Here is a 25,695-nt window from a genome sequence, read left to right on the forward strand (position 1 = left end):
GAGCACTCCATCCAAAAACAGCTGACTACACATTCTTCTCAAGCGCGCATGGAACATTCTCAAGGATAGACCATATGTTGGGAAACAAAGCAAGCCTCAATAAATTTAAGAAGATTGAAATCATAACAAGCATCTCTTCAGACCATAATGCTATGAAACTGGAAATCAACCACGAAAAAAAAACTGGGAAAGTGACAAAAATGTGGAGATTAAATAACATGCTACTGAACAACCAATGGATCATTGATGAAATTAAAGGAGAAATCAAAAACTATCTGGAAACAAACAAAAATGAAAACATGCCATGACAAACCATATGGGATGCAGCAAAAGTGGTCCTGAGAGGGAAACTCACAGCAATAGAAGCCCACCTTAACAAACAAGAGAAAGTTTACACCTAACAGAACTAGAAAAAGAAGAACAAACAAAGCCCAAAGTCAGCAGAAGGAGAGAAATAATAAAAATCAGAGCAGAAATAAATGAAATTGAGACCAAAAAAACAGTAGAAAGGGTTAATGAAACAAAGAATTGGTTCTTTGAGAGGATAAACAAAATCGACAAACCCTTAGCCACGCTTACTAAGAAAAAAAGAGAAAAGGCTCAAGTAAATAAAATTAGAAATGAAAGAGGAGAAATTACAATGGATACCACGGAAATACAGAGGATTATAAGAAAATACTATGAGAAATTATATGCCAACAAACTGGACAATCTAGAAGAAATGGATAAATTCTTAGATGCATACAACCTCCCAAAACTGAACCAAGAAGAAATAGAGAATCTGAATAGACCAATCACAAGTAAAGACATTGAAACAGTAATCAAAAACCTCCCAAAAAATAAAAGTCCAGGACCAGATGGCTTCTCCGGTGAATTTTACCAAACATTCAAAGAAGATTTAATACCCATCCTTCTCAAACTATTCCAAAAAATAGAGGAAGATGGAACACTTCCTAAATCATTCTACGAGGCCAACATCACCCTGATACCAAAGCAAGACAAAGACAATACAAAGAAGGAAAATTACAGGCCAATATTGCTGACGAACGTAGATGCAGAAATCCTCAACAAAATATTGGCAAACTGAATACAGCAATACATTAAAAAGATCATACACCATGATCAAGTGGGATTTATACCAGGGACACAGGGATGGTTCAACATCTGCAAATCAATCAACGTGATACACAACATCAACAAAACAAAGAATAAAAACCACAAGGTCATCTCAATAGAGGCAGAGAAGGCATCTGACAAGATACAACATCCATTTATGATAAAAACTCTCAACAAAATGGGAATAGAAAGAAAGTACCTCAACAAAATAAAGGCTATTTATGACAAACCCACAGCCAACATCATACTCAATGGGGAAAGACTGAAAGCCATTCCTCTGAGAACAGGAACGAGGCAGGGCTGCCCACTCTCACCACTCCTGTTCAACATAGTACTGGAGGTTCTGGCCAGAGAAATGAGGCAAGAAAAAGGAATAAAAGGAATCCAAATAGGTAACGAAAAAGTGAAACTCTCACTATTTGCAGATGACAAGATTTTATATATAGGAAACCCTAAAGAATCCGTTGGAAAAATATTAGAAATAATCAACAACTACAGCAAACTCCCAGGGTACAAAATCGATCTACAAAAATCAGTTGCTTTTCTGTATGCTAATAACGAACTAACAGAAAGAGCTCAAAAAGATAATACCATTTACAATTGCATCAAAAAGAATAAAATTATCTAGGAATAAATCTTACCAAGGAGGTGAAAGACCTATACAATGAAAACTACAAGACATTATTGAAAGAAATCAATGATGACATAAAGAAATGGAAAGACATATCATGCACATGGATTGGAAGAATAAACATAGTTAAAATGTCTGTATTACCTAAAGCAATCTACAGATTCAATGCAATCCCAATCAGAATCCCAATGACATTCTTCACGGAAATAGAAAAAAGAATACTAAAATTCGTATGGGGCAACAAAAGACGCCGAATAGCTAAAGCAATCCTAAGAAAAAAGATCAAAGCTGGAGGCATCACAATCCTTGACTTCAAAACATACTACAAGGCAATAGTAATCAAAACAGCATGGTACTGGTACAAAAACAGACACACAGATCAATGGAACAGAATTGAAAGCCCAGAAATAAAACACCACATATACGGACAGCTAATTTTCGACAAAGGTGCTAGGAACATACAATGGAGAAAGGAAAGTCTCTTCAATAAATGGTGTTGGGAAAACTGGACAGCCACATGCAAAAGAATCAAAGTGGACCATCTGCTATCGTCATTCACAAAAATTAACTCAGAATGGATCAAAGACCTGAAGGTGAGACCTGAAACTATAAAACTCATAGAAGAAAATATAGGCAGCACACTATTTGACATTGGTCATAAAGGAATCTTTTTGGATGACATGCCTACCCAGACTAGGGAAACTAAAGAAAAAATAAACAAGTGGGACTTTATCAGATTAAAGAGCTTCTACAAGACAAATGAAACCAGAATCAAGATGAACAGACAACCCACCAGCTGGGAGAGAATATGTGCAAAACATACATCTGACAAGGGGTTGATCTCCATAGTATATAAAGAACTCACACAACTGAACAACAAAAAAACAAACAACCCGATCAAAAAATGGGCAGAGGAAATGAACAGACACTTCTCCAAAGAAGATATACAGATGGCCAATAGGCACATGAAAAGATGTTCAACATCACTAATCATCAGGGAAATGCAAATCAAAACAACACTAAGATATCACCTCACGCCTGTTAGAATGGCTACAATCACCAAGACAAAAAACAAGTGTTGGAGAGGATGTGGAGAAACAGGAACCCTCATACACAGCTGGTGGGAATGCAAACTGGTGCAGCCTCTATGGAAAACGGTACAGAGATTCCTCAAAGAATTAAAAATAGAGATGCCCTATGATCCAGCTATCCCACTAATGGGAATCAATCCAACGAATCTGAAATCAACAATCCAAAGAGGCTTATGCACCCCTACTTTCATTGCAGCATTATTCACTATAGCCAAGAAGTGGAAGCAACCTAAGTGTCCCTCGACTGACCACTGGATCAAGAAAATCTGGTATATATATATATACAATGGATACTACACAGCCATAAAAAAAGACAAAATCGTCACATTTGCAACAACATGGATGGGCCTGGACAGTATTATGTTAAGTGAAGTAAGCCAGAAAGAGAAAGACTAACACTGTATGATCTCACCATATGTGGAATATAAACCAACACACGGACAGAGAAAACTGTATTGTGGTTACCAGGGGCAATGGGGGTGGAGGGTGGGCACAAGGGGTGAAGGGAGACATATATATATGGTGATGGACAAACAAAAATGTGCAACCCAAAATTTCACAATGTTAAAAACTATTAAAACATCAATAAAAAAAAATCATATGCTGAGGTTGCTAAGATCTATGGTAGCTTTTGTTAGAGTATATTGTTATAATTGTTCTATTTTATTATTAGTTACTGTTGTTAATCTCTTACTGTGCCTAATTTATAAATTAAACTTTATCATAGGTTTGTATGTATAAGAAAAAACATAGAATATATAGAGTTCGGTATTATCTGTGGTTTCAGGCATCCACTGGGGGTCTTGGAACGTATCCTCCACAGGTAAAGGGGGACTACTGTACATGATTTGACACCTGTGTGGATCTCACCAAAATCAATGGCAAAAACAATAGGTATGTACCCTCTTCAGAATTCTCCCAACACCCAGAATCAGACTAATCCTTGTAATTCAAATCCCTTTCTTCTTTATTCTATTTTTATTCTGTTACACAAGCCTCTACACCACACTCCCACCCAGTCCTTCCTCCAAGAAGCTGCTAACACTTAGGCCACTGCATATGGTTTTTCTCATAATGTATGACCGTAAAGTGGCAGTTCCACTGCCAAGATAGGTAGGTGGGGAAACAGAGAACAAGCAGGCTCAACCTTTACTTGAGAACCTTAATTCTATCTGGCCCAACCCAGCCTATAACCTGGATCACCTCACTCATGGGGGCAAAGATTCCATTTTCTCTCCTTATACTGTACCTCCATACAAGGTCTAGTTCTTTAATTTACTATTTTAACCTATTTCATTACTACTAACTTCAACAGCTGTCCCTTCTTCTACACAACTGAGTGTTCTTTTTGAATCAAATAGTACACATATCTTTCTATATCTTTCCTTCCCTATAAGAAGGATCTCTTTTGTGACTCTTCCCTGTTCATCTCTATTTTCTTTAATCCTTTCTATGACTTTGCACGGAAATAGCTGAATAGTTACAACCATTATAATTCCTCATACAACAACCTATAGAAAGAGCAACTGCCCAAATCTCTTCTTCCACTATATCCTGTTCAGGATCAGATGCTGCATCTGAAAGCAATACGTTTGGGCCACTGGAGACAACTCTGACCTCCAGCTTTGTCTGATAGTTCAAAATATAATGAGTTTACACATATGCACGCACAAAATGCATCCCACACACAGGGACACATTCCAAAATATGTCTGACCTCCAAATTTAAAATTTCTGGAGTCTGAAAGGCAAATTTCCTCACTTCTATTTCATTTCAATATACTCTGGAACTGTGCTGCCCAGTGCAGTAGTCATTGGCCACATGTGGCTAAATAAATTAAAATTAAGTTAAAAATTCAGTGCCTCTGTGGCACTAGCTACATTTTAACTGCTCACATACGGCTAGTAGCCACTGTATTGAACAGCACAGACACAGAACATTTCCATTATCACAGAAAGTTCTACGGGACTGCATAGCTCTTGAATATCAAAAATGAAGTTGTGAATTTAAAGACTCAGAGAGGGGCCGGCCCGGTGGCTTAGCGGTTAAGTGCGCGCGCTCCACTACTGGTGGCCCGGGTTTGGATCCCGAGCGTGCACCGACGCACCGCTTCTCTGGCCGTGCTGAGGCCATGTCCCACGTACAGCAACTGGAAGGATGTGCAACTATGACACACAACTATCTACTGGGATTTTGGGGCAAAAAAAAAAGGAGGAGGATTGGCAATAGATGTTAGCTCAGAGCCAGTCTTCCTCAGCAAAAAGAGGAGGATTAGCACAGATGTTAGCTCAGGGCTGATCTTCCTCACAGAAAAAATAAATAAATAAAAATAAATAAATAAATAAAGACTCAGAGAGAGTATCATCTCTTTTTCAGAAGTCCTTTCTGGAAACTCACGGAAAACAGACCACTCCTTCCTTTGTGCCCCACACTTTTTTCACAACATCTGTAATATCTATTTCTTTTTTTTTTAAATTTTATTTATTTTTTACCCCAAAGCCCCAGTAGATAGTTGTATGTCATGGTTGCACATCCTCCTAGTTGCTGTATGTGGGACACGGCCTCAGCATGGCCGGAGAAGCGGTGCATCAGTGCGCGCCCGGGAGCCAAACCCGGGTTGCCAGCAGCAGAGCGCACGCACTTAACCGCTAAGCCACGGGGCCGGCCCACATCTGTAATATCTAAAAGAAATTATAGGGTTACATGCCTGTCTCTCTTAACCAAATGATAAAAAGCAAGGACCTGATTTATTTATTTAATATTAAAAACATGACAGAATGGTACTTTATTCATTAGTTACCTGTTGGGTAGAACTGTACAACAGCTATGATTTTATTCATTCAACTTATCTCTCTCCATTCAGATTATCTTAATTACCATGCATAGGTATGGATTTGGTGAGCAAGGACTTACTTGCCCCTTTGTAACCTAGGAAATCGCTTACCTTTACTGAATTTGGGTCTGCCTCTATTTCTTTACTCATTTTCTGATTTATATTTTGTTGGCCCTAGATAATCTATCATCATACAATATATATTATTTATAGTTAAAAATTTAGAAAAAGTGGCATTGGCTGACAGAGGGAATATCTAAAAGGCAGTACAACATAAGGTACTATACACACAGTTTTCCATTCCTATTCAGTAACAATACCTGAGGCCACTCCTAGGTCTAGATCCAATTTCTACCTTAACATTCAACCCTCTAGGACTGACCTTCGATTTCTGTGGAGGCACCTGGTAAGCCTAATCTCTTGTATCTAAATAAGAATTTTTCTATTTTACTATTTTGACATATCTGGCAATAGAAGGCCCAGAGCAATAAAACCCAGAGATGCTATATACCAAAACAGTAGGCACACCCTTGTCAATAAAATGCTCAATGACCTAATATTTTTTTAAGAACTTATACCTTTAGCGCCTCAAACGTAAGCAGGACATCATTAGTTTGCTTCAGGTCAATATAGAACATCATCAACTCCCGTGATCCAAGTTGCATGAATATGGGAAGTAGCTGAAATGAAGACCAAATACAAGTCTTAACATTTGGCTTTACTTTCACATACCTCCTATTCCATTATGAGGAGAGAAGATTAAAAAAAATGGGGTACCTCCTCCCCGCTCCTCTATGAAGATAAACATAGGAACACACTTTGACCAAACAGGCCTTATCAGAAGTGACCTACATAAGACTTTACCAGTTTGGGGCAAAGACTTTTCTGTATCAAGAGTAGAAACACATCCATGTATAAAATGCTACCATAAAAGACCACAGAAATAAATATAGTAGTCCTAAGTATGAGCAGTACCCTTCCAAATAAGCTTACCTCCTGATATTCTCCTAGGGGAGTCAAATATTGGAGAATTAGTCGCTGCTCAATAGCAGGAGTCATAGGATAAAGGGTATAATTGGTGCCAATCACCCAGGGGGACATTTCTGACCAGCTGCTATTAGACAGCTCAACAAACATGCGATCTGGATCAGATGAAGAGAAACCCAACTTTTGCTTGGCTTTCCTAAAGCTCTCTCTGTCACCCTGTTTGGCTGACTTGTTTTTCCTCAATCCTCCTTCCTCAGGTTTGTTTGCTGAGTTCACTCTGCTACTCGTCTTGTGGCCTGAATCAAGATGAAACGAGATCTCCATGTCTCCAGAGGCTTCCTCTTGTTCACCATCCACTACATCTACAGCCATGTCCCCATAGTCCATATCCACAGCTTCTTCATCCAGAGGCAAAAGAGGTTCAGAGGAGAGCTTTCGTGGGCTGGGACGCTTGCTTTCTTGCCGCAGAGCCACTTCCTGAAGCTGTAGCTCCCTCAGTCTCCGCAGCACTATTGCCACCTATCAACAGATATTGGAATAAAAGGGGTTGTCTCTTCTGCATCTTAATTTAAATAATTCTTAATAAATAATTCTTATTTCCACTCAGGAGAACTAGATACTCAGGCAATTATCCCAATGCCTGGTGAAAGCAAAGATTCTATAAATATATTAAAGTGATTTCTATAGCTTGATGAAATAAGCAGGGGCTAAAAGTATCATTCCCCACAAAATTTACCAGAGAACCCAAACTAGAATATCTGCACGTAAGACAAATCATTCACGGGCCGGCCCCGTGGCTTAGCGGTTAAGTGCGCGCACTCCGCTGCTGGCGGCCCGGGTTCGGATCCCGGGCGAGCACCGACGCACTGCTTCTCTGGCCATGCTGAGGCCGCGTCCCACATACAGCAACTAGAATGGATGTGCAACTACGACATACCACTATCTACCGGGGCTTTGGGGGAAAATAAATAAATAAAATCTTTAAAAAAAAAAAAAGACAAATCATTCACAACTGATCTGTCTGGATAAAGGTGGGCAGGACCATCACACCTAAAGAGATACTAGATATATTCATGATGTTTTAAAAGCATCTTCGAAAATCAAACATGAAGGTTTCTCAAACTTTTATCTGTTGTAAGTTGTATCTGTTAGATACTGTCATCTACATTACACATAATTACATAATCTATTTTCCAAGTTCACCATTTATTTTTTATTTTAAGTACTTATTTTTTGGGCCAACTCTAAAAGGTAGTATTGTGCTTAGTTTTAAAAAGAGAGAGCGGTTATGTCTGCAATTTACTTTGAACTGCAAAAAAAAAAAAAAAAGTGAACAGATAGAAGGAAGGGTGGATGGATGGATCTGTAATAAAATAAGTATAGTAAAATGCTGACAGTCAACTTAAGTGGTGTGTATACAGCTGTTCACTGTAAAATTCTTTCAATTTTGCTCTATGTTTGAAAATTTTCATAATCCAAATGTTGAAGAAGGAAAGAGAACGGTATTATTCTATATCTGGTATAAACTATCATGATCCGTGACAAGATGAAAAACAGCTATTTTCAAGTTAAAAAAAAAAAGTAAAATCAAAACTCTTATGAAAAATAATCCTGACGTTGAAATTATAGCTATACTATAGTACAAGGTAATAAGATCTACCTATTCGAGTTTAGGTAGCAAGAAAGAACTTGTGAATACTCTCCCATCTTATGTAAAAATTCATTTTAACATGGTCCTTACCAGCTGTGAATTTTCATCCCGGTAGTTGGCAGCAATGTCTTGATTTTCCATAGCACCTCCTAATAGTCCAGTAGAATATGTCCTCAATGGCTGATCAGCCTCTCGGGCCCATTTGAAAAGATTCTCAACAATTCCTTCCTATATTAAAGGAAATGAAATAGTACAATTGAGAAGAAACTCATTTTCATAATTAAAGATATAAGCAAATATTTCAATCTTGTGAGAAAAATTTTTACTAAAATATTTCAATGCTGCTCCTAAGATTAAAAAATGCAGGCAAACTAAGTGTCCAATAGTAGGTGGTTTAGTTAATAAAATAACTATGCATCTGTGAAACAGAATCCCATTTAGCCATTAAAACTCAAGCTATAGATCAACAATCACATAATACAGTCCTACTTTAGATGTTGAGACCCAAAAGGTTCCATGACCAAGCGGGGAGCACTAAAAATTCTATGACCCTCTGAGGTTCAGAATGCACAACTAACACTATTAATGTTCTGAGAAGTTCTCCATCAAAGAAGTATTTAACTCCACATACTCCAAATTCACTTTTAGTTTTTATTATGAAATATAATACATATAAACATGTATAGTCCAGTCAAATAAAATGAAAATTACCTGTGATCTACAACTGAGCTTAAAAAATAGAACCCTCCCATGTGTCCCTCCCTGTACCACCTGCCTCCTCCCTCCACAAAGGGTACCTAAATTCCTAAATTTTAACAATTTCCTTGTTAAACTTTTGTTAAATATATACTTTAAACTGTATAAATTGCATGGTACTTGATATATTTTTCTGCAACTTGTTTCTTTTACTCAATATTATGTTTTTTACCTTCATCCATATGTTTTTTATATTCATCTATATTGTTACATGTAATTGACACACTTTTAAAGAACACTCAACATAAGAAAGGCTTTACAAATAATAACTTATTTCATCCTATCAACTCTTTATGATTGGGTAAGTTCTATATTTGCAGAAGAGGAAACTGAGCCACAATGAAGTTAAGTAACTTACCAAAAATCACACAACTACTAAGTGGCAGAGCTAGGGTCTGATCCTAGGCAGTGTACCTCCAGATGCTCTTCACCTCCATATTTTGCTGCTATTTTGTTGGCTTAACTATTTTTGTCCTAGTAGATACCTAGGAACAGAACTGCTAAGTCACAGGGTATGTGCCTGCTCAACTTTACTAGAGGTGGCCAAACTATTTTCCAAAGTGACTGCAACAATTCACATTTCCACCAACAGCGAATAAAGTTCTTTTTTTCTACATCGTTGCCAACACTTGGCCACTATCAGACATTTTGTTTTTTGCAATCTGGTGGGTGTAAAAAAAGCATTTCATTTAATTTGAATTTCCTCATTTACTAATGAGGTTCAGCATTTTTTCATGTCTGTTGACCAGTCAGGCTTCCACTTCTGTGAAATACTCATGCCTTTTACCAGTGTTTTATGATAAACACAAGTTCTTAACTTTTATGTAATCATACTTAATAATATTTTCTTTTTAACTTTGTGTATTTTATATCTTAAGAAACTCTTCCCTAGGGTCATGGAGTCATTCTCTTATATATTTCCAAACATTTTTATCTTTTTTGCAAATTAACACTGAAAAATACACTTTGAGAAATTTTGTTTTAAAATATTTATTGAGATGGAAATATATTTACCATCTACTTTAAGTGTCTTTTATTGTTCCCTCTTTCCAAATGGTATAAAGAAACTTAAAATACTAACTCCAACTATCCCCTTCTATCTACAAGTTACCCAACTTTTGTTCTCCCTTTTGCCCTCCAAAATTGTTTATTTTGGTCAATATTGCTAGGTTTACAGAAGTACTCTGAAGACATTTTCTATTATTATCTGGCTTCTATTGCTGCGGTGGTGAAGTCTGCTCTGTTTGATTATTTGCAGGAATCTTTTTTACTCTGGTTGCTTTCAAAATCTTCTCCCTGGGGGGCAAGCCTGGTGGCGGAGCCGTTAAGTTCACGTGTTCCGTTTCAGCGGCCTGGGGTTCACCAGTTCAGATCCTAGGTGCGGATCTACTCACTGCTCATCAAGCCGTGCTGAGGCAGCGTCCCATACAGAAGAGCTACAACTCTACAACTATGATACACAACTATGTACTGGGGCTTTGGGAGCAAAAAAATAAATAAAAAGAGGAAGACTGGCAACAGATGCTGGCACAGGGCCAATCTTCCTCAAAAAAAAAAAAAATCTTCTCTTTGTCTTTGGTATTCTTCATTAGACTTCCTGAATCTCAGTAGTCATGCATTTCATTTATTTGTAAAATCCTAGCCTCCTCTCTCAAATTGCCTTTGCCTTTCCCTTATCTTTATATTCTCTCCTTCTAAAACTAAAACTAAAATCTAAATCTCCTTTTAGATACAGTTTGAACTTTCTAATTCTAGTCTCCGTATCTCAACTTCTTTCATTTTTTTCATCTCTTATTTCTAGGAACTTCATTATTGGCTGTCTTGTCAGATCTCTCAGTTCATTAATAATTCTATCTTCAGCTGTGTCTAAACTTCACTCTACCTCATCTATTAAGTTTTTAAATTCAATACTGTTAATTTTTATTTCCAATAGTTCTTTGGTTCATTTGCCAAATGGCCATTTTTTTCATCATCTTGGACTTTTCTTAGAGTTCTGATTCCTTTGTTTACATCCAATAATTTTTAACCATTTTTAAGTATACAATTCAGTGAGATTAAGTATATTCACAATGTTGTGTAACCATTACCACTATCTATTACAATGTGTAACCACTACTCATATCTATTTTCAGAACGTCTTCATTACCCCAAACAGAAACTCTACCCCCACTTTCAATAATGGATAGAACAACCAAACAGAAGATCAATAAGGAAACAGAGGAGTTGAAAAACACTATAAACCAATAAGACCCAACAGACATATAAAGAAAACTCATCCCAACAAGACAGAATACACATTCTTCTCAAGTACACATGGAACATCTTCCAGGAGAGACCATATGTTAGGCCACAAAACAAGTGTTAATAAATTAAAAATGATGGAACTCATACCAAGAATCTTTCCCAATCACAATGGAATGAAATGAGAAATCAACAACCCAAAGTAAACTGGAAAATTTGTATGTGCAAACTGAAACAACACACTCTTAAACAAGCAATGGGTCAAAGAAGAAATCAAAAGGGAAATTAGAAAATACCTTGAGATGAATGAAAACAAAAACACAACATACTAAAACTTATAGGATATATATAGCAAAAGCAGTGCTAAGAGAGAAACTTACAGCTGCAAATACATACAATTAAAAAAGAAGAAAGATCTCAAACCAATAACCTAACTGTACACTTTTAAAGAACTAGAAAAAGAGCAAACAAAACCCAAAGGTACCAGAAGTAAGGAAATAATAAACATTAGAGTGGAGATAAATAAAATAGTGAATAGAAAAATACAGAAAATCAATAAACCAAAAGTTGTTTCTTTGAACAAAACTGACAAAACTTTAGCTAGAGTGACCAAGAAAAAAAGAGAAGACTCAAATTACCAGAATCAAAAATGAAAGAGAGGGGGCCGGCCCTGCGGCTTAGCGGTTAAGTGCGCGCGCTCCGCTGCTGGCGGCCCAGGTTTGCATCCCGGGTGCGCACAGACGCACCGCTTCTCCGGCCATGCTGAGGCCGCGTCCCATGTACAGCAACTAGAAGGATGTGCATCTATGACATACAACTATCTACTGGGGCTTTGTGGGAAAAAAATAAATAAATAAAAAATTTAAAAAAAAGAAAATGAAAGAGGGGACATTCCTACCAATTTTACAGAAATAAAAAGGATTATAAGAGAATCCTATGAGCAACTGTATGCCAACAAATTGAATAACTTAGATAAAATGGACAAATTCTTAGAAACACAATCTACCAAAACTGATTCATGAATCGAAAAACTGAATAGACCTATAACTAGTAAAGAGACTGAATCAGTAATCAAAAACCTCTCAAAACAGAAAAACCCAGGACCAAATGGCTTCACACTGAATTCTACCAACCATTTAAAAGAAGAATTAACACTAGTCCTTCTCAAACTCCTCCAAAAAATTGCTGAGAAGGGAACACTTCCTATCTCATTCTATGAGGCCAGCATTACCCTGACACTAAAGCCAGACAAAGGCACTACAAGAAAACTACGGATCAACATCCCTTATGAATACTGACATAAAAATCCTCGAAGAAATACTAACAAACTGACTCCAGCAGCATAGTAAGAGGAATATACAACACGACCAAGTGGATTTACCCAGGCACGCAAGTTTAGTTCAACATACAAAAATCAATCAACGTAATACGTTACATTAGTAGAATTAGTGTGAAATTAATTATCATGAATAGAAAACCACATGACCATCTCGATGCATAAAAACAATTTTACATAAGTCAACACCTTTTCATTAAAAGAAATCTTAATAAACCAGGAATAGAAGGAAACTTTCTCAGCATAATAAAGTCCAGTTATGAAAAACCCACAACTAACATTGTACTCAAAGGTGCAAGATTAACAGGCTTTCTTCTAAGATCAAGAACAAGACAAGGATGTCTGCTTTCACTATTTCTATTCAACAGACTGCTGGAAGTTCTAGCCAGAACAATTAGGCAAGAAAAAGAAAGCATCTAGGTTGGAAAGGAAGAAGTAAAACTGTCTCTATTTGCAGATGATATGATCTTATACATAGAAAACTCTATAAAGATTCCACACACACAAAAATGTTAAAGCTAATAAATGAATTCAGCAAAGCACAGGATACAAAATCAATACACAAAAATCAGTTACATTTCTATACACCAGTAATGAAAAGTCCGAAAACACATCCAATTGTTTAAAAGGGACTTTCTAATATCTTTCAGATAACTGTTCTATTTTGTTCTATTTATTATAATTGTTGACTACATATCAGGGAGGATTATTTCCCAGCGTATTTTGTAATTATTTGTGAACTCCCTTTTAGTGGCAATTGCTTTTTCTGTGAGAATCCCTTGTGGCCTGGATTGTGAGAGCTCCCCCTCCAGAGTAATTTTACATTTGCTTTTCCCAGACACTTAAGGAATATCACTGGTGCAGGACAATTTTTGCTGTTTTCAATTTCTTAACTGTGGGGTTCCAAAGTTTTAATCATATGGTAGAAATTACAAACATACACCTAAATAAGGCCCATGCCCAAACGTTCTCAGAGGAGACTTATCTACCCTTGCCCCTTAGAGTGGAGTCAGAGACTGAGAAACCTGTCATCTCCCTATAGTAGTAGGCAGATATTTTTCTTTTCCATTGTTTCAATTAAGGTCCTTTGTGAGTCCCAGTTTTATGTAGGAGTCAGGGTCCTAGTTCCAACTCCTCAACCAAGATTTTGTCTCCTGTCCTCAATTACAACCTTGGTTTTACAGTTCTCCCCTCATTTATGGCACCTAAAGATTTCTCTTTCCAAGAGTTTATTACAGTTAACCCAGAATTTGTATGTATGTGCAACAGGAGAGTTCACAAGCTATCCTGGTCGGTCATCTTGATAAATCTGGGTCTCCGCCCTTCTTTCCTGAAACCATTTCTTTTCTCTCTGCTTCTGAAAGACCATATATACTCGTGGTTTTCCTCCTACCTCATGGAATGCTATAAGGTTTAAGTGACATAATGCAAATCAAATATTTAGCACAGGGCTGGTACTCAATAAAGGGTAGTCATCCACCTAACTGACCCCACACTTTCTTCATAAAATAGCCATTAATACTTTAGGAGAATCTTAATGTTCTGGAGTGTAAAATCTGGGAAATGCTGACAAAGATTACACCGAGACTTCATTCTCTCTGATTTTATCCCTCCCACCTCTAACAATTGAAGACAATCTCAGAGAGAAAAATGTTAAAGTAGTACTCAAAGAATATGTCCCCAAAGGTCCTGATCTGACTGGATTAAGAGCATACATTGATAAATTTAACAGTATGAAAAATCTAGCACATAAACTATATTAAAGTATTCAGGTGTATAATACACTTAATGATGAAAATACACAGCCAAAGAACTTTCAATAAAAATAAAATGTAAAGACATTTCACTACCTCTGAAAATGTAAGTCGGCAACTTTTTTAAACAGTGGCTAGAATTAACAGAATCAATTTAGGGCCGGCCCCGTGGCTTAGCGGTTAGGTGCTCGCGCTCCGCTGCTGGTGGCCTGGGTTCGGATCCCGGGCGCACACCGACGCACTGCTTCTCCCGCCATGCTGAGGCCACGTCCCACATACAGCAACTAGAAGGATGTGCAACTATGACATACAACTATCTACTGGGGCTTTGGGGGCAAAATAAATAAATAAATAAATAAAATTATTAAAAAAAAAAAACAGAATCAATTTAGTGACTTGCAAGCAGCTCTAAAATAAAAAAGAAATGAAATAGAAAATATCAAAATGCATCACACAAAGGGTAAACAATATTCAAAAAATTTCTTTTTCACACATGTAATGTACAGACCAGGCTGCAATGTAAAAAAAGAAAAACGTAAAAAGTATTACTATGGTTAACAAAATTTGAGAAACACTGCTCTAAAGCAACGAGTCTTAACCATAGCTTTGTGAAACCCTAGTAGCCAATCTGCCCAGAAATAATGTTTTCTAACTCATTAGTTTACAAGTTATAATTAAATGTTTTTTAAAGAAGTAAAATAGATTCACACCAAAAAATTTGCATAGGATACTTCTGAAGGGTAAAGATCATCATGTAATCCAATGGTAAGGTTTTACAGTGTCAAATAGGTTTGTAATCTGTACTCTAGGTCACTGGATTCAAGGCAATGTTATTTCCATTCTAATACACGATTATCCTTGAATAATTCACTTTTCCCAACTTAAGAGAAATTAGTTATTAAGAAACAAAATTGCAGAACAGTTTCTGACATCCAAAAGGTATTCACTTTATTCTAAATATACAACAATGCAACCATAAAGAACCAGAGATGATTTTCCTACAATGACAACCATGAAACTTTTACAAAGCACAGTAAAATCATCTATAATCTTCTATAAATCTTGTATATACAAATACAATGTTATAAATACTTCACCTGTCATTCTGGTTTTCAAAAGAATTCACATTTTTTTTATTGATGTCACAATAGTTTATAACATTGTGAGATTTCAGTCGTACATTATTGTCAGTCACCATATAAATGCGCCCCTTCACCCCTTGCGCCCATCCCCCAACCCCCTTCCCCCTGGTAACCACCAAACTACTCTCTGTCTGTGTGTTTATCTTCCACATATGAGTGAAATCGTATGGTGTTTGTCTGTCTTTGTCTGGCTTATTTCACTTAACACAATACTCTCAAGGTCCACCCATGTTGTTGAAAATGGGTCGATTTTGTCTTTTTTATGGCTGAGTAGTATTCCATTGTATACATACACCACATCCTCTTTATTCCATTGTGTGTATATATACCACATCTTCTTTACCCAATCATCAGTTGAGGGACACCTGGATTGCTTCCACTTCTTGGCTCTAGTGAATAATGCTGCAATTAACATACGGGTGGCATAAGCCTCTTTGGATTGTTGATTTCAGGTTCTTTGGATACATACCCAGTAGTGGCACAGCTGGATCATCAAGTATTTCTATTCGTAATTTTTTGAGGAATCTCCATACTGTTTTCCATAAAGGCTGCACCAGTTTGCATTCCCACCACCACTGAATTAGGGTTCCTGTTTCCCTACAACCTCTCTAACATTTGTTATTTTTTGTCTTGGTGATTATAGCCATTCTAATGGGTGTAAGGTGATATATTAGTGTAGTTTTGATTTGCATTTCCCTGATGTTTAGTGATGCTGAACATCTTTTCATGTGCCTACTGGCCATTTGTATATCTTCCTTAGAAAAATGTCCATATCCTCTGCCCATTTTTTGATCGGGTTGTTTTTTGTTGTTGAGTTATGTGAGTTCTTTATATATCGTGGAGATTAACCCCCTGTCAGATATGTGATTTGCAAATATTTTCTCCCAGCTGGTGGGCTGTCTTTCATTTTGATCCTGGTTTCCTTTGCCTTGCAAAAGCTCTTTAGTCTGATGAAGTCCCACCTGTTTATTTTTTTCTTTTGTTTCCCTTGTCCGAGTAGATGTGGAATTCAAAAAGATCCCTCTAAGACCAACGTCAAAGAGTGTACTGCCTATGTTTTCTCCTAGGAATTTTACACTTTCATGTCTTACCTTCAAGTCTTTGATCCATTGTGAGTTAACTTTTGTGTAAAGCAAAAGAAGATGGTCTACTTTCATTCTTTTGCATGTGGCTGTCCAGTTTTCCCAGCACCATTTATTGAAGAGACTTTCCTTTCTCCATTGTACGTTCTTAGCTCCTCTGTCAAAAATTAGCTGTCCACAGAAGTGAGGTTTTATTTCTGGGCTTTCAGTTCTGTTCCACTGATCTGTGTGTCCACTTTTGTACCAGTACCATGCTGTTTTAATTATTATCGCTTTGTGGTATGTTTTGAAGTCAGGGATTGTGATGCCTCCAGCTTTGTTCTTCTTTTCAGGATTGCTTTAGCTATTTGGGGTCTTCTGTTGCCCCACATGTATTTTAGGATTCTTTGTTCTATTTCCGTGAAGAATGTCATTGGGATTCTGATTGTGATTGCATTAAATCTGTAGATTGTTTTAGGTAGTATGGACATTTTAACTATGTTTATTTAGACCAACTAATTTTTGACATTTCAAGCATACACACAGTCACTATCAAATTACCATATTCTGGTCTTCATAGCACTTATCTTTATTGGAAATTATCAGTTTGTTTATCAGTTTATTTGTATTTGCCCTCCCAAACACAAATATGAATATCAGCTCCCATTTTGCTGACAAAATATTCTCAGCACCTAGCATAAAATATAGCACGAAACAGGTTTTCAAATATTAACTAAATAAATATTAAATACCGGGCCAGCCCCGTGGCTTAGCGGTTAAGTGCGCGCGCTCCACTACTGGCGGCCCGGGTTCGGATCCCGGGCGTGCACCGACGCACCGCTTCTCCAGCTATGCTGAGGTCGCGTCCCACATACAGCAACTAGAAGGATGTGCAACTATGACATACAACTATCTACTGTGGCTTTGGGGGCCAAAAAAAAAGGAGGAGGATTGGCAATAGATGTTAGCTCAGAGCCGGTCTTCCTCAGCAAAAAGAAGAGGATTAGCATGGATGTTAGCTCAGCGCTGATGTTCCTCACAAAAAAAAAAAAAAAAAAATTAAATACCACCAAGAATAGGATGGGCTTCCTCAGAGTAGTAAGTCCTTCATCACTGCGGAACAGCACTCATCATCAATGAGAGTTTGGATAAGATCATAAATCCATTCTAAAAACATATGATCTTGAGATTTCAAAAAAGTACTATAGCACCCAAGCCGCGAGTACTGCTTAAAATAGTTAATTGTAAATTTTTCTTATTGTCTTGATTTCTTAAATATCTATAACATATATTACTACTGTAACAAGAAAAAAACAATTATTTTAACAAAGACAAATCAATCAAACGGATCACCATTCAATTAAAAAATAAAATGATGATTTTTCTATTTAGTAAGTACCTTTTCTTGAAAGACAACAGCAGTTTCCAGCCCTGGCATGATGTCCAGTAGGAGTCGACAAGCCGCAGTGTTTAAAGGGGGCTCTCGGCTTGTCATCACATATGCATTCACCAGCTGTACAGAAAAGAAGGAATACTTGTCATCTGAAATTTAACCCAGTCAAATCAATGAAGTCTAATAAATCCTTAATATACTCCCATCGCTTGCCTAAAGGGTATTATAGAAGACTGTACATAATAATTAATAATTAAACCTTTAATTATTATACTTATGATCCTGCTCAGCCATGATAATACCATATACAATTTCTTCTGCAGATTTAAAGTCAAATCCCCCCAAAACAACAATGCAGCAACCATAAAGAAATTAAAGCTCAAAGGCTATCACAAAAAAATCACCCCCATCCTCACATAACACTTTTTCAGAAGGATAAAGCAGGACAAGATAAGCCCCCCACCCCCAGATTCTTGACAATGGTTAATGAAAACCTTGAATTTTGTATTTTCATATATATAATATATAAATAAATATATTAATAAAACTTCCCTTTTGGCATCAAATATTTACTGAATCTCTACTACTAAATGGCACTGTGTTCTGTGTTGAGTATACAACAGTGAATAAGACACAGTCGCACTATCAAAGGGTTCCTAATCTAACAGAGGTGATGCTGGGAAAACAAACATCATGAGTACAGCATGCTACAGGGCCTATAGGAGGCCACACAACCCCTGCAGAGGAACCAGAGAAGGCTTTAGAGAGGAAGGGATTCCAAGCCAAAAGGTAAAGGACAAGTAGGAGTAGCTAAGGAGGCATGGGGAAAAGAGGTGGGCCAAAGGGCAAGAACTGAAAATTGAGAGAACAAACACCAGAGACAGAATGAGCTTATATACCAAAGTAAAGAATCTAAAATTTATCTTCAGGGCAATGGGAAACCACTAATGGATTTTAAGCAAGAGGGTGCCATGATCACTTTTTGCATTTTAGCAATATTTCTTGGCTATAAAGTGAAGAATGGGTTGGAAGAAGACAAGACAAGAAGAGAAACCAGTGAAGAGGCTATTGCAGTAACCAAGCAAGAGACGGTAGTGGCTAAACTAAGGTCTGGCAACATGGGCAGAAAGAAGTGGAGGGACTTGTGAAGGTTAAGGCGGAGGGAATAATAAGACCTGTAAATTCATTGATTAAGACAGCTTGAAGCAATAAAGGATAACTTCCAGCTGGTTAGACAAACAAGGAAACCATTACTGAGCTAGAGAACAAGAGAAAACAGGTTGTGGAGCAAACAATTAGCTAAATGGAATTGAAGGTGCCTGTGGGTGATATCTGTGTGGGAATGTCTACAAGGCAGTTGGAAGTGATCTGAAGCTGAGAAAAGACACTGGTGACAGACAAATAAATTTGGGAGTTAATACAATACAGATAATAGCAATAGCTAATACTTACTGAGCTCTCATGTGCCAGGTTCTGTGCTAAGCACTTTTCATGCATAATTTCATTCAAGGATTACAAAAACATTTTAAGGTAAGAACTATCATCTCTATTTATAGATTAGGAAAATAAAGCTTGGAGAAAATAAAGCTTGGAGAGGTTTAAGGTGCCTAAAGATCAAACTGTCAGTGAACAGTGAAGCTGCATTCAGATTCCAAAAATGGATCCCAAAGCCCATGCTCTTAAACATCAAGCCATTCTGCCTCCAAAAACAAACCTAACAGCAGCAATTTATTGAGCAATCACTATATTACTATGTTCAGGACCTGGGAGTGCTATAAGTATTTCTCTTCCCCTATTTACTCCTCAACAGCCCTAAGTGCGAGAAAGCACCTTTCTCTCCCTCCACATGCCCAATGCACACACCACAGTTGTCAGTGCAGAATCATGTCACATACACCACTTATTTTTCTATTCAAGAACCCAAGAGGTGAAACGTAAGCGTCATGGCAGAGTGAGCTTTCCCATGAACTCTTCCCCCAATAAGATACAACAAAAGCAACAGTCACAGACCAACAACAGAATCCCAGACAGTGAAAAGCTAGATCAGGAAGATCCACACTGCCGCACATCTGAGAGTGGAACATGCTGGGCCCCCGGAGGAAGTGAAGAGAGGTAAGGAGAACTCCTCTCCCTCCCCATCAGATCAGCGATCCCCGTCAGCGTCACTCCCAGAGGGCGGGGGGGGGGGGGCGGCCCTTGGCGGGGAAACTGTAGCTCTTCTGGCTCTCTCAGCTAGTGGGAAACTCCTGCACAGAGGACTCAGAAGAGCCACAGGGCTACCATCAACATCTGAACACCCCAGACAGCGGATAACGAGGGGCAAACGAGAAGCCCCCCACACCAGGGACCCAGAGGGCAAAAGAGAGAGCCCTCACCCCCCCCCCACTCCGCTCGCAAACCGGACCCTGCAGCTCAGCCAACCAGACCAAGCGATCCGCGGCAGACCAGATCAAGCGATCCGACCCGTGGATCGCAGCAGAAAAACCGCAGCAGAGTGCAGGGGGCTTAGATTACACAGCCCTTCACCACCACACAGTGGCGGCGGGTGGAAATTGCAACCAGAGATTTCCAGGATGAGGAAAAACAAAGCCAACCAAAATGCAAAGATATATGAAATCACCAGACCAGAAGGAAAATGACAAGTACCCAGAAACCAACCCTGAAGACACAGAAATCCATAATATAAACGACAGAGATTTCAAAATAGCTATCATAAAAACACTCAACGGAACACGAGACAACACAAACAATTCAATGAGCTTAGGAGTTTCTTCACAAAAGAGATTGAAATCATGAAAACCAATCAGTGCTGATGGAGATGAAAAACACAATGGAGGAGATAAGGGAGAATCTGGAATCTTTAAAGAACAGAGCTGACAAAATGGACGAAAGAATTAGCATTTTAGAGGATAGGAATACAGATATGCTCCAGATGGAAGAGGAGAGAGAACTAAGACTAAAAGGAAATGAAGAAAGTCTCCGAGAAATATGCGACTCTATTAGGAAATGTAACATAAGAATTATAGGTATTTCTGAGGGAGAAGACAGGGAAAGAGGAACAGAGAGCCTATTCAAGGAAATAATAGCTGAGAATTTCCCAAATCTGGGGAAGGAGCAGGAAATACCACTAAGTGAAGCCAACAGGTCACCTAAATATATTAACAGACAAAGGCCCTCACCACGACACCTAGTGGTAAGGTTAGCCAAAGTCAATGACAAAGAAACAATATTAAGGGCAGCTAGACAAAAACAAAAAATAACGTACAAAGGAACTCCCATCAGGCTCTCAGCGGATTTCTCAACAGAAACTTTACAGGCTAGGAGAGACTGGAATGATATATTCAGAATACTGAAAGACAAAAACTTTCAGCCAAGAATACTCTATCCAGCAAAAATATCCTTCAAATATGATGGAGAAATAGTAACTTTCCCAGACAAACAAAAGCTAAGGGAGTTCAAGGCCACAAGACCCCCCACTACAAGAAATACTCAAGAAGGCCCTCAGGCCTGAAAAAAAGAAGAGAAAGGGAATACAAAGCTTGGAGCAAAGAGAAAACTAGGTAGATAAACTCAGAAAAATAGTAGATCTTTACCAGAATAGGTTAGCAACCACTTAAATACTAAAATCAAAGATCAAAGGAAGGAATTCACCAAAAATACATTTAACCTCATCACTGTAAACAAACACCCACAACACAAGACAGAATAAGGTATAACAAGAACAACTTAGAAGAGGAAGAGGAAAGTGATGGAACTGACAGTATAAGGAAATAGGAGGCCATCAGATAATGGACTATCTCATACACAAGATTTTTTACACAAACCTCAAGGTAACCACTAAACAAATAATCAAAACAAAATCACATATGATAAACAAAGAGAAAACTAGAAGAGTCATAAGACAGACCAACCAAACTGAATTGGCAGTACAAAACAAATGGGACAAGAAACAAAGGAAATGCAAAAGAACCGGAAAATAAGTGACAAAACAGCAACATTAAGCCCTCATATATCAATAATTATCCTAAATGTAAATGGATTGAACTCTCCAATCAAAAGATTCAGAGTGGCAGGATGGATTAAAAAGCAAGACCCAACAATATGCTGCCTCCAGGAAACACATCTCAGCACTAAAGACAAGCACAGGCTCAGAGTGAAAGAATGGAAGACAATACTCCAAGCTAATGGCAAACAAAAGAAAGCAGGTGTTGCCATACTCATATCAGACAAAGAAGACTTCAAGATAAAACAGGTTAAGAGAGACAAAGAAGGGAAATATATAATGATAAACGGGACACTCCACCAAGAAGACGTATCACTTATAAATATATATGCACCCAACATAGACGCACCAATGTACATAAAGCAACTATTAACAAACCTAAAAGGAGGCATTAACAACAACACAATAATAGTAGACCTTAATACTCCACTTACATCAATGGATAGATCATCCATACAAAAAGTCAATAAAGAAATAGTAGACTTAAATGAAAAACTGGATGAGATGGACCTAGTAGACATATACAGAGCACTCCATCCAAAAACAGCTGACTACACATTCTTCTCAAGCGCGCATGGAACATTCTCAAGGATAGACCATATGTTGGGAAACAAAGCAAGCCTCAATAAATTTAAGAAGATTGAAATCATAACAAGCATCTCTTCAGACCATAATGCTATGAAACTGGAAATCAACCACGAAAAAAAAACTGGGAAAGTGACAAAAATGTGGAGATTAAATAACATGCTACTGAACAACCAATGGATCATTGATGAAATTAAAGGAGAAATCAAAAACTATCTGGAAACAAACAAAAATGAAAACATGCCATACCAAACCATATGGGATGCAGCAAAAGTGGTCCTGAGAGGGAAACTCACAGCAATAGAAGCCCACCTTAACAAACAAGAGAAAGTTTACACCTAACAGAACTAGAAAAAGAAGAACAAACAAAGCCCAAAGTCAGCAGAAGGAGAGAAATAATAAAAATCAGAGCAGAAATAAATGAAATTGAGACCAAAAAAACAGTAGAAAGGATTAATGAAACAAACGGTTCTTTGAGAAGATAAACAAAATCAACAAACCCTTAGCCAGGCTTACTAAGAAAAAAAGAGAAAAGGCTCAAGTAAATAAAATTAGAAATGAAAGAGGAGAAATTACAATGGATACCACGGAAATAAAGAGGATTACAAGAAAATACTATGAGAAATTATATGCCAACAAATTGGACAATCTAGAAGAAATGGATAAATTCTTAGGCTCATACAACCTCCCAAAACTGAACCAAGAAGAAATGCAGAATCTGAATAGATCAATCACAAGCAAAGACATTGAAACAGTAATGAAAAACCTCCCAAAAAATAAAAGTCCAGGACCAGATGGCTTCTCCAGTGAATTTTACCAAACATTCAAAGAAGATTTAATACCCATCCTTCTCAAACTATTCCAAAAAATAGAGGAAGACGGAACACTTCCTAAATCATTCTACAAGACCAACATCACCCTGATACCAAAGCCAGACAAAGACAATACAAAGAAAGAAAATTACAGGCCAATATCGCTGATGAACATAGATGCAAAAATCCTCAACAAAATATTGGCAAACCAAATACAACAATACATTAAAAAGATCACAAACCATGATTAATTTATACCAGGGATTTAATCAGACCATAATGCTATGAAACTGGAAATCAACCACGAAAAAAAACCTGGGATTTATACCAGGTATGCAGGGATGGTTCAATGTCCGCAAATCAATCAACGTGATACATCACATCAACAAAACAAAGAATAAAAACCACATGGTCATCTCAATAGACACAGAGAAGGCATTTGACAAGACACAACATCCATTTGTGATAAAAACTCTCAACAAAATGGGAATAGTAGGAAAGTAACTCAATATAATAAAGGCTATTTATGACAAACCCACAGCCAATATCATACTCAACAGGGAAAGACTGAAAGCCATTCCTCTGAGAACAGTAACAAGGCAGGGCTGCCCACCTCACCACTCCTGTTCAACATAGTACTGGAGGTTTTGGCCAGAGCAATTAGGCAAGAAAAAGGAATAAAAGGAATCCAAATAGGTAACGAAGAAGTGAAACTCTCACTATTTGCAGATGACATGATTTTATATATAGAAAACCCTAAAGAAGCTTTGGAAAACTATTAGAAATAACAACTACAGCAAAGTTGCAGGGCACAAAATCAATCTATAAAAATCAGTTGCATTTCTGTATGCTAATAACAAACTAACAGAAAGAGAGCTCAAAAAGATAATACCATTTACAATTGCATCAAAAAGAATAAAATACCTAGGAATAAATCTCACCAAGGAGGTGAAGGACCTATACAATGAGAACTACAAGACACTATTGAAAGAAATCCATGATGACATAAAGAAATGGAAAGATATGCCATGCACGTGGATTGGAAGAATAAACATAGTTAAAATGTCTATATTACCTAAAGCAATCTATAGACTCAATGCAATCCCAATCAGAATCCCAATGACGTTCTTCACGGAAATAGAAAAAAGAATACTAAAATTTATATGGGGCAACAAAAGAACCCGAATAGCTAAAGCAATCCTAAGAAAAAAGATCAAAGCGGGAGGCGGCATCACAATCCCTGACTTCAAAACATACTACAAAGCAATAGTAATCAAAACAGCATGGTACTGGTACAAAAACAGACACACAGATCAATGGAACAGAATTGAAAGCCCAGAAATAAAACCACACATATACAGACAGCTAATTTTTGACAAAGAACATACAACGGAGAAAGGAAAGTCTCTTCAATAAATGGTGTTGGGAAAACTGGACAGCCACATGCAAAAGAATCAAAGTGGATCATCTGCTATCGCCATTCACAAAAATTAACTCAGAATGGATCAAAGACCTGAAGGTGAGACCTGAAACTATAAAACTCATAGAAGAAAATATAGGCAACACACTATTTTACATTGGTCATAAAGGAATCTTTTTGGATGACATGCCTACCCAGACTAGGAAAACTAAAGAAAAAATAAACAAGTGGGACTTTATCAGATTAAAGAGCTTCTACAAGACAAACGAAACCAGAATCAAGATGAACAGACAACCCACCAGCTGGGAGAGAATATGTGCAAAACATACATCTGACAAGGGGTTGATCTCCATAGTATATAAAGAACTCACACAACTGAACAACAAAAAAAACAAACAACCCGATCAAAAAATGGGCAGAGGAAATGAACAGACACTTCTCCAAAGAAGATATACAGATGGCCAATAGGCACATGAAAAGATGTTCAACATCACTAATCATCAGGGAAATGCAAATCAAAACAACACTAAGATATCACCTCATGCCCGTTAGAATGGCTATAATCACCAAGACAAAAAACAACAAGTGTTGGAGAGGATGTGGAGAAACAGGAACCCTCATACATGGCTGGTGGGAATGCAAACTGGTGCAGCCTCCATGGAAAACGGTATGGAGATTCCTCAGAGAATTAAAAATAGAGATGCCCTAAGACCCAGCCATCCCACTACTGGGAATCTATCCAACAAACCTGAAATCAACAATCCAAAGAGGCTTATGCACCCCTATGTTCATTGCAGCATTATTCACCATAGCCAAGAAGTGGAAGCAACCTAAGTGTCCCTCCACTGATGAGTGGATTAAGAAAATGTGGTATATATATACA

General features: G+C 37.6%; 1 protein-coding gene across 4 annotated transcripts in view; it reads right to left on the reverse strand.

Annotated features, from left to right (window-relative positions):
* DCAF1 (DDB1 and CUL4 associated factor 1) overlaps window positions 1-25,695 on the reverse strand; it is a 96,767-nt gene that overhangs the window by 52,836 nt on the left and 18,236 nt on the right. For all 4 annotated transcript variants that reach the window (XM_058559702.1, XM_058559693.1, XM_058559708.1 and 1 more), the window contains exons 5-8: window positions 17,999-18,112; window positions 8,400-8,537; window positions 6,665-7,177; window positions 6,250-6,351 (exon numbers count right to left, since the gene is read on the reverse strand). In XM_058559702.1, the coding sequence (XP_058415685.1) occupies window positions 6,250-6,351; window positions 6,665-7,177; window positions 8,400-8,537; window positions 17,999-18,112 (867 nt within the window). The remainder of the gene's footprint in view (window positions 1-6,249; window positions 6,352-6,664; window positions 7,178-8,399; window positions 8,538-17,998; window positions 18,113-25,695) is intronic.

Source organism: Diceros bicornis, chromosome 2 (assembly GCF_020826845.1).
Source record: "Diceros bicornis minor isolate mBicDic1 chromosome 2, mDicBic1.mat.cur, whole genome shotgun sequence".
Lineage (NCBI taxonomy): Eukaryota > Metazoa > Chordata > Mammalia > Perissodactyla > Rhinocerotidae > Diceros > Diceros bicornis.